Genomic DNA, 13647 nt, shown 5'->3' with positions numbered 1-13647 from the left:
CTGATACTAATGACATTCGATTGAATTTTATTATAAAGGGTATCCTAAAATTAACACAAGGTTTGAATTTGCCACCATTCGTGCATTAAAGTGTTGGCAACCCTATTAAAAGAACCATTTACGGTTAGTAAAAAGGGAGTATTACACGATAGAACAACTTGTTAAGATTTGACTTAAGATTAATAAAATTTGATTTAAATAAAAAGCGCAGTTTTTTTTAAAATTGTTATATTTTTATTGAATAAAATATACTGGATAGGATTATGTATGGAATTACACATAGAACAAATGGCCTCCACGGTTTTGCTGGCACATACGCACTCTTTTGTAGAAATTTTTCATGACCATTTTGCATAAATGTAGTTAAATTTCGCTGATGCAGAGTTGAATTTCCTTCTTCAATGCACACGTGCTTGAGTACTTGTTGGCACAGATCTTTCACTTCAAATAATTCCATAAAAAGAAATCCAATGGCGTTAAATCACACTATCTAGGAGGCCAATTCTCAAATTTTCAAACTGTGGCCGCCAGACTTCCATTAATTTTGAAATATTTTTCAGCAATGAAAACACGTGTAACGCACCATTTTTACTAATCCTAAACTATCAGCTGCCAAATTATTTTTTTAATAGGGTTGCCAACACTTTACTGCACGAATGATGGAAAATTCAAATCTTGAGTTAAATTTCGGACACTCTTAACATAAGATGTTCTATATGTCTGCATTTGAGATTACGAAAGAAAAAAAAAATATGTTACTTTCCGCGCTTGCGCAGTTAAAAATTACTTACTAAAAATATCCGTAATTTCTGGAATATTTATAGGATTCATTTGATATTTTAATCTTTTATTAGTAATATTTTTTCATATACTATGCAAGTTTGGCATAACTTGATTGGAAACTCTTCATTTTATAAATAAAAAACTTCGAATAATTTTTAATATTTTTTTAAAAAAATAATTGTATTTTCCGAAAATTTTGTTCTATTTTTGCAATAATGTATGCAAATATTATTTAAAACAACTAATATAATCCTTGTATAAAGTTTCAAATTATTGTGTGTCTTTTTCTAACACAGGGAGAGCAGAATTTTTTTCTTTATCAATTTCTGGCCGTTTTCTTAATGCCCTAGCAAAAAATATTCACAATTAAGGGGAATATAATTTTTAACGTGGTTGTAGCTGAAAGAGTTGTTTACAATTTCTTGAGAAATTCGAAAAAATGCATAAATCTGAAAATTTTCGGATACTTTTGATCACGTAGTATATAGATCGTCATTAAAATGCATTTTGTTTACAGTTATGTATTTATATCATGATTGCTGATAGTCATTTGAATTGAAATCGATAAAAAAATATAACAGTTTATAAGAATTGACAGCCTATTTAATATTAAGCATGTTGATATTAAGATATGTAAAAATAAGTAAAAACCAAGCAAACTCTTAATTAATTGACAAGTCCCATAACTAGAAATCTAGAAGAGTTTTTTACAATATTTTTTCACTCATTGATCTTGGTCTAGTTGGATTCGTAGAGGATTGCAAGTAAGAGAAAGAAAAAGTGGTAGAAAGAGAGGGGAAAAAACGTTTGAGGGCCATAAAGATACAGGTTCAGAATCATATTCCACTGATGGTGTAAGATTGACACACGCTAAATCTGCCATCAAGAATAGAAAGTCCATTCCCTGGCATAATGCAGAGACTTAGAGAAGGCAGTACTAACTTAGCATCGTGCATAGACTTAGACTCATCCTACAATGGACATGTATACAAATAGTGACTTTTACACAGAATCTAACCATCAGAAATATACATATAATTCCAATTGGAAAAATGCTTTAAATAAGGGAAAGAATTATATTTTAATTGGCTAATAAATATATTTTTCGAAAAGGTGCGAAATCAGATGCTTTAACCACTCTCCTGGTCAAATCAATTATATTTAGTAAAATATACTGAAGAGCCAGAAAAACTGGTATAGCAGGTCGTATGCAAATAATGGAGGTGTTCAACCAATCAGCGTAACGCGATCCTGTCGATAGGGAGTATATAAGACAACAGGTGTCTGAGGAGGCTATTACAACGATTCTTGCTGCTACAATGGCAGGTTATCAAATTTAAGTGATTTTCAATGGGGACTAATCGTCGAAGCATGAGAAATGTGGCATATCATTTCCAAAGAAACGATGAAATTTGGATTTTTGCTCACGACCATTTCACGAGTGTACCTCGAATATCAGGTTTACAGTAAAACTTCAAATCCCCGACAGCGGTGTCCTTGACCTTGGCAGAATGGGATCATCGATGGCTGAAAAGAATAGACGTTCAACACTTTCTCAAATTGGTGCGGATCTGAATGTAGGCCCATCAACAAGTGTCAGCATACGCATTTTGCAACGTATCCTTAATGATATGAGCCTTCGCAGTTGCAGACCATCTCGTGTACCGATGTTGACTCAGTGACACAAAGCTATGCACCTTACCTGAGCTCACCAACACCGTCATTGGATTCTTAATGCTTGGAAAAGCGTTATATGGTCTTACGAATCACGTTTCCAATTGTATCGGACGGATGGCCGTCTACGAGAGTGGAGAAAACCCCATGAAACCATGGATCCCTCATTCCTACAAGAAACTTTTCAAGCTGGTGGAGGCTTGCAGTTGGTGGAGTGTTGTGCAGTTGGCAAAAAATGGGATCGTTTATACGTCTAGACTCGTCCATGACAGGTCAGTGGTACGTTACCATCCTTTCTGATCACCTGCGTCCATTCATGTTCTGTGGAAATGTGGGCAATTCCAACAGGATAATGCGCCACCCCATATGTCTACAGTAGCTACCAAGTAGCTTGAGGAACACTCTTCCGGATTTCATTCCTTCTCTTGGCCACCTAATTCTCCTGACATGAACATTATCGAGCATATTTGGGATATTTTACAACGTGCTGTCTTTAGGAGATCTCCACGACTTTGCACTCTCATGACTTTGTGGACTATCCTGCAGGAATCATTGTGTGAACTGTCTACAGAATATCTTCACAAATTAGTTTAATCCATGCCACGCCATGTTGCGGTACTTCTCCGTGCTTGTGGAGAAGTGCTCTACACGATATTAGAATTAGTGTACCAGTTTTTCTGGTACTTCATTGTATTCTTGAAACTGTAACATTTTAAACAAAACAACTTCTATGACGAAAAACTAATCGACTTATGAAATGTCATTATTTTAGCCGAATTTTAGAAATAAATTCGGTGTCTCTAGAGAGATTTTGCAAGTTATTCCTTAAAATAAATGTGTATACGACCCCTATTTAGATTAAAACAGCTGTAACTCGGTCAATTTTAATTATAAAGCGATGGGACTTTTTTTTATCGTAAGCTTTAGTATGTCGACAATTTTTTTTTTATTAAATATGATTGATAGGCCGTATAAAGGGTAGAAATCGTAGAACTTTTTCAGAAATACATTCCTTGACCTAAGCAAGATAAAATATAAATTTTCCCGTCATTTAAAGCTTTTTTTCAAACTGGAAATATTTTATTAAATTAATATTTGTTTGTTATTAAATCTATCTTTAGTGACATGATTATTTATTCAGACATGATAAGAAAAAGCATCCTGTGTATTTGTGAACAAAATTAATTTAATTAAATGAATTAAAATAAATTTTCGTATAGGAATTGAAGATTAAGAGTACAAGAGAATATACTGCAATTGGGACATACCTTTCAAGTTAATCTCAAATAAAATAATGAAGAAAAATCGTTAGAGTTCCAGTCTTCTACCATTAAAGTAGTCAAGTTGTGAGAAACGGCAGTATTGGTCTGATGAAGATAGGCGGAGGATTTCAGGTTCGAGACCCGATACCACCGAAGAGCCGCCGTGAAAGCGGATCTTTTGCCCGCTAAATCTGTCGGGCTAAGCGTCCAAGATATGGTGTGGAAGTTTTGAGAGGCGGTACCATCTCAGGTATCGTCCTCGTTATCTGAAGGAGGGTCAAAATAATGAGGTTTGTAACAAAATAGCCCTGGCGTAGCGTTAAAATAGGACGTTAATGTAACTAAACTAAACTAAAACCTGAAGATATGTTATTTTAGCGGAATAAAAAACATTTTATGTTTGAAATTCTTAAATTACTACAAAGAATAGGCAATCAAACAAGAAAAAAAAATTAGAAAATACCTGAAGAATATTTTTAAATAAGACATACAGAAAATCCTAAAAGCAAAACATAATTCAAATTGTTGCTAGTAATAAAAATGTATGTGTGTGTGTGTCACTGTTTGACCTAGAGCTACCAAACATAATACATATATACTTTGGAGGGTAATAATGTATACCTCGAGGTATTTTTAAAAATATTTTAACTAGACTTTCAATTAATTAAAAATTGAATAAATTTTAGCGCTTAACTGTGATAATTCCCAAAAATACAGCATTATAATAATTAGTTTAATATCATTTTAAAATTAAAAAAAAAATTCAATTGTTTCAATCAAATTTCAATCATTTTTTGCTATATATATATATATATATATATATATATATGTTCTATTTTTAATAAAATTTTGAAAAATATTTGAAGCATATTTTACAACAATATTTTTCATTATTCAAGTGAAATTCAAATATTTTTTTATTGCTATTACTCTTTAATTTTGTCTTTTTTTCCAACTTTTGGTAATGAAGATATGGGGAATCTGCTAATTTTCCCATGTTATGGAGATTTCAATATAAGGCAATCTTTTGATAAAATTTCTGAAATTTTGTGTACCTGTAATTTGTGTAATTTTGTGCAACAAAGAATCAAACAATCATGAGCAATTTTTAATGCGCAGCAATTTATAAATAAAAAATTTGGAAAATACATAGCATATTGAACAAAACGACGAAAGACTTCTAAATCAGCCAAGTAAAATTAATAGTAATAAGTCAAATAAAATTTGAGGTTCGAGAAAATTTTGCCGAGGAAAGTATTGAGATCAAATTACACGAATTATGAAATTACAAATTTTTAGCAACCACCATCTCACTGACCTAACAGGTGGCTAAAGGCGGCTATTTTCAAATATTAATATATCTTGAATATAGGATTTACTTTGTTGTAGAGTCTAAAAGATTATTCAGTTTGAATTTGCTCTTGAAGAAGTGATTTGAATGCCTGTAATCAGTAATTTTACATTATTAAATAGTGATCCAAAACTCTGGCTAAACTGGAAACCGGACACTTTTTTTAATAAAGTCGATACGAAAGTAATTTTAAAGAGGGTGGATGAAAAAATGTTTCTGCGTCGGCCGGGAGTCGAACCCGGGTCAACTGCTTGGAAGGCAGCTATGCTAACCGTTATACCACCGACGCTTCAAAAGATGAGCCATTTTTAGGCTTCAATAAGTATAGAAATCAGGTCAAGCATCATTCATAGATTATCTTTTTAATGTTGGAGGAAAATTCGGTAATGAAAACAAAACGGGTGAAATCAATACCATTAATTTACATTCCAGGTTTTAAGTGTTGTAGTTTTTGTTAAATAATAATTGTATCTTTCTGAATATTGATACTTATTGTTTTAGTGTGCTATAAAGTAATAAGAATTCTAGTAACATACACTTTTGTAGAAATCATAAACATATTGTTTGTTGTGATTTCTTATGGCACTTGCCATGGGCAAACCGAGGCCGTGCGCGAAAAAGACAAGAGCGCTACCTAGAGGAGGCCATAAACATGAGAAATTTAGCTGCTGTGACGTCACAGCGTAAAGCCTTCGTTTGAGTGCTTGCGATTGGAATGCGCGCGTGATTTAAAGAAATACATATCGAAATTCCGGTGTATTCTTGGATTAACTCATTCTAAAGTAAGTTTTTTAAATTTATGTTAGTTCCATACAAAAATATAATCTAGTTATATTTTAGAGTTAACTTTGATTGCAATATTTTTAGATATAAAGCTGTTCTTGTATTTACTCACGTGGTGACAAGTCTAATTTGATGCTTTAATTGTTGATTATATTACCTCTACATTATCGTTTATTTAATTATGTAATTTAAGCATTTCTTAGGTTCTTCTAAAGCTTAGAAATTTCAATAGCTTCTTTTAAATGTAAGCATTTCATAATGGTTAGAAATTAATGTTACTCTCCGAGATCGGCTAAGCCTAAAGTACGGAAAAAATCAACTCGCTTGTGCGGGCCGAGCAAAACGAAATTGTTCGGCTGAAAATTAACGGACTTTTTCTCTTTATGTAAAGCATACATAATTTTTTTAATTCAATTGTGAACAAAAGAAAATAATAGGTTTTTGGAGGAAATCGCTAGAAAATTATTCAGAAACGCAGTTATTTTTTAAACATACAGAATGACGAATTTTAATTTGAAATAGTTTAATGAAATATTTCCTATATTATTTTTATTACAGGTAATAATTTAAATTTGTCGAGATCCTTGAACTTAATGCTAATTTAGCTTTTTTAATTTTAGTTAGCTTTAATCTTACATTTTTTTGTAGAACCTGTGCCCCATTATTAAGAATGACGAGCTTAGAGCTAAAAATTTGAAAAGAAAACTGTCAAGTTTTTCTTAGTAGGATAAACTTTAGGATATTAATCTTTTAGCAAACGAAGGAAATAGACCTACTGGGGAACCCACCTTCGCTTAATATTTCTGAAAAGGGGTAGTGCATCTAGAAACAGTACCCCCAGGGTGATGTGGAAAGCTGTTTCTAACAATTTAATTAGAAATTTATGTAAATAAAATTAAAGAATTTATCATTTTTGTATATTTTTTCTCAAAACACTGGATTATCCAACATCAGAATTTCCTACTTTGAATTAATCTTTTTAAAATTGATTTTTAATGAAATATCAGTTTTTTGCATATGCTATTTTATGAATATGAAAAAGAAAAAAAAGTTTTTTGGTTTCTGGTACTTTTTCTCTAAACAATGGGTGATCTTCTATCAAAATTCATTTCTTGCAATTGAAATTTGTGTCAAAGCCTCTTTAAAAGTTTTTTATTTTACTTGTACTATTTTTTTCAAATATTTATTTTAATTAATCGTCGATGTTAAAAATTCATTCAGTAATAAGTAAATGCCAAAAACTTTGTACTTCTGTTGTGTTTCTGTAAATGCGATTTGATTTGAAAGGAAACTTATGGATTTAAAGATACAAATCCCCAATTTATTTCAAAGGTCTTCTTAATCCGCAAGAAAATAAATGTTTAATTAAAGAGGTTTTATGAATTCTTAGTTTTTATTGGCTATTCATTCCGAGGTTAGTTTGAATCCGTAAAAAAAGATAGAAAAATTTCTATCGAAAGACGAAATAGTTAGTTTCTGCATAGGAATAGCGTTTCCCTACATCACTAACAGAGCTAAGCAGAGGCTTTCGACTGTGACGTCACGAATTCAACCTTTCGGCCTCCTGCATAGCTACTTCTGTTTATCTTTTTCGCGCACGGCCTCGGGCAAACCCGCTGTTACGAAGACAGCGATTTAAGCCGGTGGGGGAGCGTCTCTTGTTTTTTAGTAGCGCCAACTAAGGTCAAGAGTACGACTTTGCTACTCACGCATTACTCATTCGCTTGCACACCCCCTTTTTACAGGAGGGCACATTCACACAGATAGAACAACCATGCCTAAACCGGGACTCGAACCCAGGACGCACAGATCACGGGGAAGACACGCTACCTCTATGCCAGGACGCCGGTATTTACAAACATTACTGTTCTGAGTGCAAAGAGTAAAATCAGGGCCCGATTTAGACTAAATGGGACCCGGGGCAAAAACTTCTTCTTTCTGCTTGACTACTTCAGTAATGAAGAACCGAACTTTATGGAGGTATTTAAATTTTTCACCTCATTATGGATATGTAACAAAAAAATTGACTGGAACTTAAAATAGCTATTAAGTCCCCCACCCTCCAATGGTTAGACGAAATATCGTTCTGTCCATTTTACTGATTTTTTGACAAAAGTTTATTAAAGAAGGAAACGTAAAATAAACTTTCTATTTGATTTGGGGGGCTCCTCTGATGTGGAGGCCCGGGACAACTGCACCGTCTGCCCCTGCCTTAGTCAGGCCTTGAGTAAAAAATCAAGAAAAAAATCGCAAACATTATTGTTCCGAGTGCAAAGTGTAAAATATTGAAGCGGTATGGGAGTGCGCGAAGGATAGAACCTGGGACCTTTCGGTTAGCAGTCTAGTAACTAAACCATTTTACCAAAACAGCTGTTCGGGTAGAAGAGCTGTTACTGGCTTATATGCTATACACCACAATATCATAAAAATCGTATGGATGAACTTATAATGATGCCAGTTAACATTGTCAAGTCAGTGCTGTTTATTACAAATTCAAATTTTTGGGATAATGCACTTCTATATTTTAGGTTGTAATAAATGAGATAATCAGATAATAACTTTCCTACTTACTTCATATTTAAAGATAGCACAAACTAAAAAAATAATAATGCGTCGGCTGGGAGTCGAACCCGGGTCAACTGCTTGGAAGGCAGCTATGCTAACCGTTATACCACCGACGCTTGCATGAGAGTGGCATTTATGATGCTACAATTGACATAGAAATCAGGTCAAGCATCTTCGTTTATTGTTCTTTACTGAGATACCGAAGAGACATACCGGGTGAAACACTTCAGGAAAATAATAAATTTTTATTCAATTGTCATCAGTAGTTTCATTTCTGCTTTAAAAGTGGAGCTGTCTGCTATTTTGGTATGATAACTTTATGCTGATACTATAACAAGTATGCCAAGCTTGCAGTACATTCAATATTGTATTAAAAATCATAAATCCTTTCTGCTTCATGCATACTTTTTAAAATTTCTTATTATATATGATTTTAAATAAATTTTAATGTATAATTGTAGCATCAGAAATAAAATGAAACGAACTGAATCATAGAAACTTAATTTGTAGTAAAATAAAATGTTTTTTTTTTTTTTTTTTTTTTTTTTTTTGTCAGGTTTTCTTCTTAAATGAAAAGTCAATACTATTTTTTTTTAGAAATGTTAGTCTTGAAAACCAATGTGATTTAAATTTAAGAGGAAAAATTTAGAAATTCTAATTATCTGAATTTTATAAAATCTAGATTACCGTATTTCAAAATATCATATGGCGATGTTTTGCGCTTATGGAGAAGAATGAGTGTTATATTTAAAGATGAGTGGATGTTCTAGCTATCTTTATAGACCAGGTAACTGCCGAAATATAAAAGAACGTTATAGAAAAGAAATGTCACTTAAAAATATGAATGTTATTATTGCATTTGGCCTTTTTTTCAAATATTTTTTTTTCTATTTTCCTACGACTTTCTTTATCTATTTATTATTTATTATAAGTAAGATTTTAAGTATTACGCAAGTACAGCATGAATATTTTAATGAAATATGTATCATAGCTGTCTTCCATTTTTTTTTAGATTCTAATCCCAACTGAAGCGGATAGTTTATTTTTTGACTTACCATCTTTCAGATTCAAGGAAATGGAACAATAAAACTTAACTCTACTAATTTCACTTTCCCCAGTCTTCCACTAAAAATGCATTAATGTTTTTACTAATGCATACAAAACGAAAATTATGAGTCAGAAGGACTCCACCAAAACAGCAAAAATCAGAGCCGTGTGGCTGTTTTACTATTCTTATTAATTATACAATTATTATTCAGAAAATGTAAGGGTTAAAGTTTATTGTATCCATACTATTATAAAATGAAGCGTTCTGAAAGCGTCTGTATATTTGAAAGAGAATAACTCGAGAAATACTTTACTGATATTGAAGATATTTTTACCATTTTGTAAGGCATTTATTGGGGAAGGTTTTAGCATATTGAAGTCATATCAAAATAAAAAAAGGATTTTTATAATTGCAATTTTAATTATTTTTCTACTACGTTTCGCGCATGCTTAAAACAGTAGTATCTAATTAGACTTATATTCAAATTCACGTTCTATTCATTTAGACAATGGAATAATTCAAAAGCTCTTATCTGTCAGAAAGGAACAGGAGGCAACTTGTGGATTTTTCACATTTTATTCACACACAGCTAGCATATATACAGGAAAGCGCCCAAAGACAAAGCAATACAATTCGACATCACAACAAGACTGACCCAATATAAACAAAAGCAGAGGGGGACACAGCGCCCTCGGGCGGAAAACCTTGGACCTCGAGGAATGTAAATAAAGTTTTAACAGTATCTGTGCTTTGCACTTATCCGCGCGGGTGCGAAAACCTCAAACTTCACATGCGCAGATAGCAAGAACTATATACGATACATTTCTTTTTTTACATCTGATTTTAAACGGCTATTCTAAACGCATTATGCCCTCCAAGAAAGGAAATCTAACCTTGGTCGGAGCACATTAAATGCCAAATTTTGCGCTTTGTTTGTTGCGCGGTAATGAAAATGTAGAGGAAAAAACGTTCGATTAACGAATATCAGTGAAAGAATGTCCACACTTGGGGAAGGAATGTCTTCTGTTGAGCGAAGTAACCGTCACTCTTTAAATCGCACTGCAATTCAATTACAGAGACAGAACGAATCAGACTTACGTTTAAAGCTAATTTTTCCTTTTGGATGTTATACCACTGGTAACACAGTGCGGGTACTGCTAATTACAGCTAAAATGTGAATAATATTAAAGAAATATATATCATAATTGTATCTCAAAATTCAAACCCAGATTCCATTTTCATCTGAAGTAAATATTTTTCTTCCTTTTACACACGCATGCATCTAGAGGTTCACTAAAAATACATGTGTGTTTTTGTAAAAATATATAAAATATAAAAAAATACATGCACCTCTTTGTCACAAGAATTCTTTAGAAATGATGAAAGGCAGGGACATAAACTTCACAAATGTGTTTTACAAAATTTCTTTATTCCTTCTAGAACAACTAAGCTTTTTTTAACTTTTCAAATTTGTTATTTCCGAGGACTTTTCAGTACGACAAAGGGTTATGACATACGTACCATGAAGGGTTATGACGTACCATGTGACAAGCTTGGGTTTGACAGACGACTATTTTTCTCGTGGATAGCTGTGGGCGAAAACATCAAGGTCAGAGGATCCGCCACCATTTTTTATTATCACTGACGATCAACAATGAAATATATGTATACCATAATCGATGGTGCATCCAACGTTTCGGTGAATAAAAATACTTTTATGTTTTTTGCTAATAAAAAATAATAAATTTTGCGCATGATAGAGATAAAAATGATGGATAAAATTGTGCGGTTTATTCAAAACTAGTGCTGAGGCGACCCATTAGTTTGTCGGTAATATTAGTTACATTTGATTAAAATATTTAGATGTATCTTCATGTTCATGATTCCACTAAATTGTTGAATATTAAAGCCGTGTTATTTTAATTGTATAAGTTATATTCTGCGTATTGTATACATGAACCTATTGAATGGAGACAAGCCCAAAACATTATAGAGCTGTAGAAAACTTCAATATCCGGTTCATTTTCCTTATTTCGCAGAACGTAATTTCACTTTTTTGATTATGTTTATGCAGTTTATGTCATGCATAAAGTGTTCAGATTTTAAGCAGAATCCTTCTTCTTTAGCTCTCAACAATGGAAGAAAATCACGCGATTAAATATTTGATGAAACAATAAAAACTGTTTGAATTTCAGGTAAATAATGTTGGCAAAAATATTTTTTAAAAAATTGCCCAAATTCAGCAAAAATTCACACATCTATTAATTTGGTACCATTAAAAAGATAAATGTTAAATTCTGAAATGATGTAATATTAATTTTTTGCAATAATATTTTAGGAAGTTATCGTGGAAAAAATTAAAAATTTAAAATTCAAATAAATCTCTGCGATGTGTACAATTTTACCTTCCAAAGTATATATGTTCGAAGTTTGGTAACTCTGAATCAAACAGTTTGCTCTATAGAGCATCAACATGCACACACATTATCTATATTATTTGTAGAGATAGAGATGCATTAATTCTTTTAATGAGTAAATCTAATAACAATGGAGATCAGTTATGTTAAAGATCGCCATTTGAGAAGAAAAGATTACTAAATTTAAAGAAAACAAATATAAACTTCAAACCTAAATATAAATTTGAAGGAGTCATGATATTTAAAACACAAACTTATAACAACCTTAATTAAGTACTACTCTATACTCTATGCAATAAAGAAACGTTTGTTGTAGATGAATCAAAGATCTTCGCTGCAAGTTATGAATTTACAACTGTTAAATGCAAGATAATGATCTCAACAAACATTCATACTATAATCGCACAGTTGTGGCTTGACTATTTCATTGATTCAAGATTTGTTTTTAAAGGGGCTGATGTAATATAAACGATTTTCAAATAATTGAAAGCGGCAGACATCTTCTAGCAATTTTGCACTGAAAAAAGTCATCACCATTTTTTTCACCTAGATATGAACTTGGATATAATGCGATAATGAAATAGGTTATAACAGTGGTTAAATAAAGGAAAAAGTTGTCCATTTTTTTATTCGAAATTCAGTACGTGCTAGAATTTAGTCAGCGTAGAATCCAGACAATTTTTTTTTTTTAACTAAAATGAAATCTTTTTGAAAGAATTGTTTCGGAAAATCTTTTTTTATCTCTTGACTTCAAATAAAAAAATCTCTCGTACCGAATTTACTAAGTTTCTTATTCAGAGCTGACATCCATTTTCTCTTTTAAAACGGAGAACAGTTTTAATTACTTTTTTTTTACAAATCAAGCGGAATTCAATCATCGCTATTGGCAAAAGATAGAATTGCCTGGGGACTTGGCACAACTGCATTGCGTCTGTGGCAAATAAGTTAAATACACTTTTAGAGAACCTTATATTTCAATGTCTACTGTTCGGAACTTTTTTAATATATCAATAGCTTTAATCCGATTGCTTGCTTCAGTTTTACTTATGGATGCTTTGACTCCACTTGATTTTTAAGCTGTATTATGAAAAGTGAGTTATAAGAAATAATTGAAACGTTTGCTTCTTCACTGGATATTTTTTAAACGTATCAGTTTATTCAAAGAAATTTTTAACGAATCAACATGAAATTTGTATGGATTTTTTAAAATACAAACATGCTATTTCTTGACATAATTTGTGAGTTTTAATTTTTTTTTTCAGATTGTCCTTAGTAGCAACATTTCTTTAGAAAAATCTTTCGAATATGTGTTTTTAGAAAAATGGCTTGGTCGTGGTCTTCTTACTAGGTAAGGCCCAAAAACTGTTTGCATCAGGTTTGAAAGTTCAGAAAATCTTAAAATGCCTAAAGGAAAATATGAAAACAAACCATGCCTATACTCATAATTATATACTCTTTACTCTTTAAAGCAGAACTTATTAAACTAAAGATCATTATTCCATTATATCTTAAAATTTATCTATATGAATATGAATATGAATATGAAGTGTTACTCCTTCGATTGCTTATAACTTATCAATCTGTTAATAAAAAATTACAAAATTCTATTCGTAGTTGAGCTATTTAAATCTTCAGAATGCATATATGTATTCGAAATCAGGGAATGCTATTTGAAAAAGAAAGTTTGAATAAATCTAAATCTAGAAACGAACCCTTACATGAAAAAATATTTCATATACTCATAGAGAATATATTTCTGCAAAC

The 13647-nt window shown here is 31.8% G+C and overlaps 1 protein-coding gene and 2 non-coding genes across 5 annotated transcripts in view; 1 reads left to right on the top strand and 2 right to left on the bottom strand.

Moving 5' to 3' along the window:
* The window catches only part of LOC129964001 (cytochrome P450 4C1-like), a 54192-nt gene that overhangs the window by 18123 nt on the left and 22422 nt on the right, over nt 1-13647 (top strand). For 2 of the 3 annotated variants that reach the window (XM_056078653.1, XM_056078661.1), the window contains one exon: nt 13146-13231. The exons of the other annotated variant lie outside the window; for it this stretch is intronic. In XM_056078653.1, coding sequence (XP_055934628.1) covers nt 13146-13231 — 86 coding nt within the window. The remainder of the gene's footprint in view (nt 1-13145; nt 13232-13647) is intronic. 3 annotated transcript variants of the gene reach the window in all.
* Nucleotides 5288-5359, bottom strand: Trnag-ucc (transfer RNA glycine (anticodon UCC)). Its single transcript has one exon. It is a non-coding gene; the product is annotated as a tRNA-Gly (tRNA).
* Nucleotides 8463-8534, bottom strand: Trnag-ucc (transfer RNA glycine (anticodon UCC)). Its single transcript has one exon. It is a non-coding gene; the product is annotated as a tRNA-Gly (tRNA).

This window comes from Argiope bruennichi, chromosome 1 (assembly GCF_947563725.1).
Source record: "Argiope bruennichi chromosome 1, qqArgBrue1.1, whole genome shotgun sequence".
In the NCBI taxonomy this organism is placed as follows: domain Eukaryota; kingdom Metazoa; phylum Arthropoda; class Arachnida; order Araneae; family Araneidae; genus Argiope; species Argiope bruennichi.
This window is presented reverse-complemented; position numbering and strand designations above follow the sequence as displayed.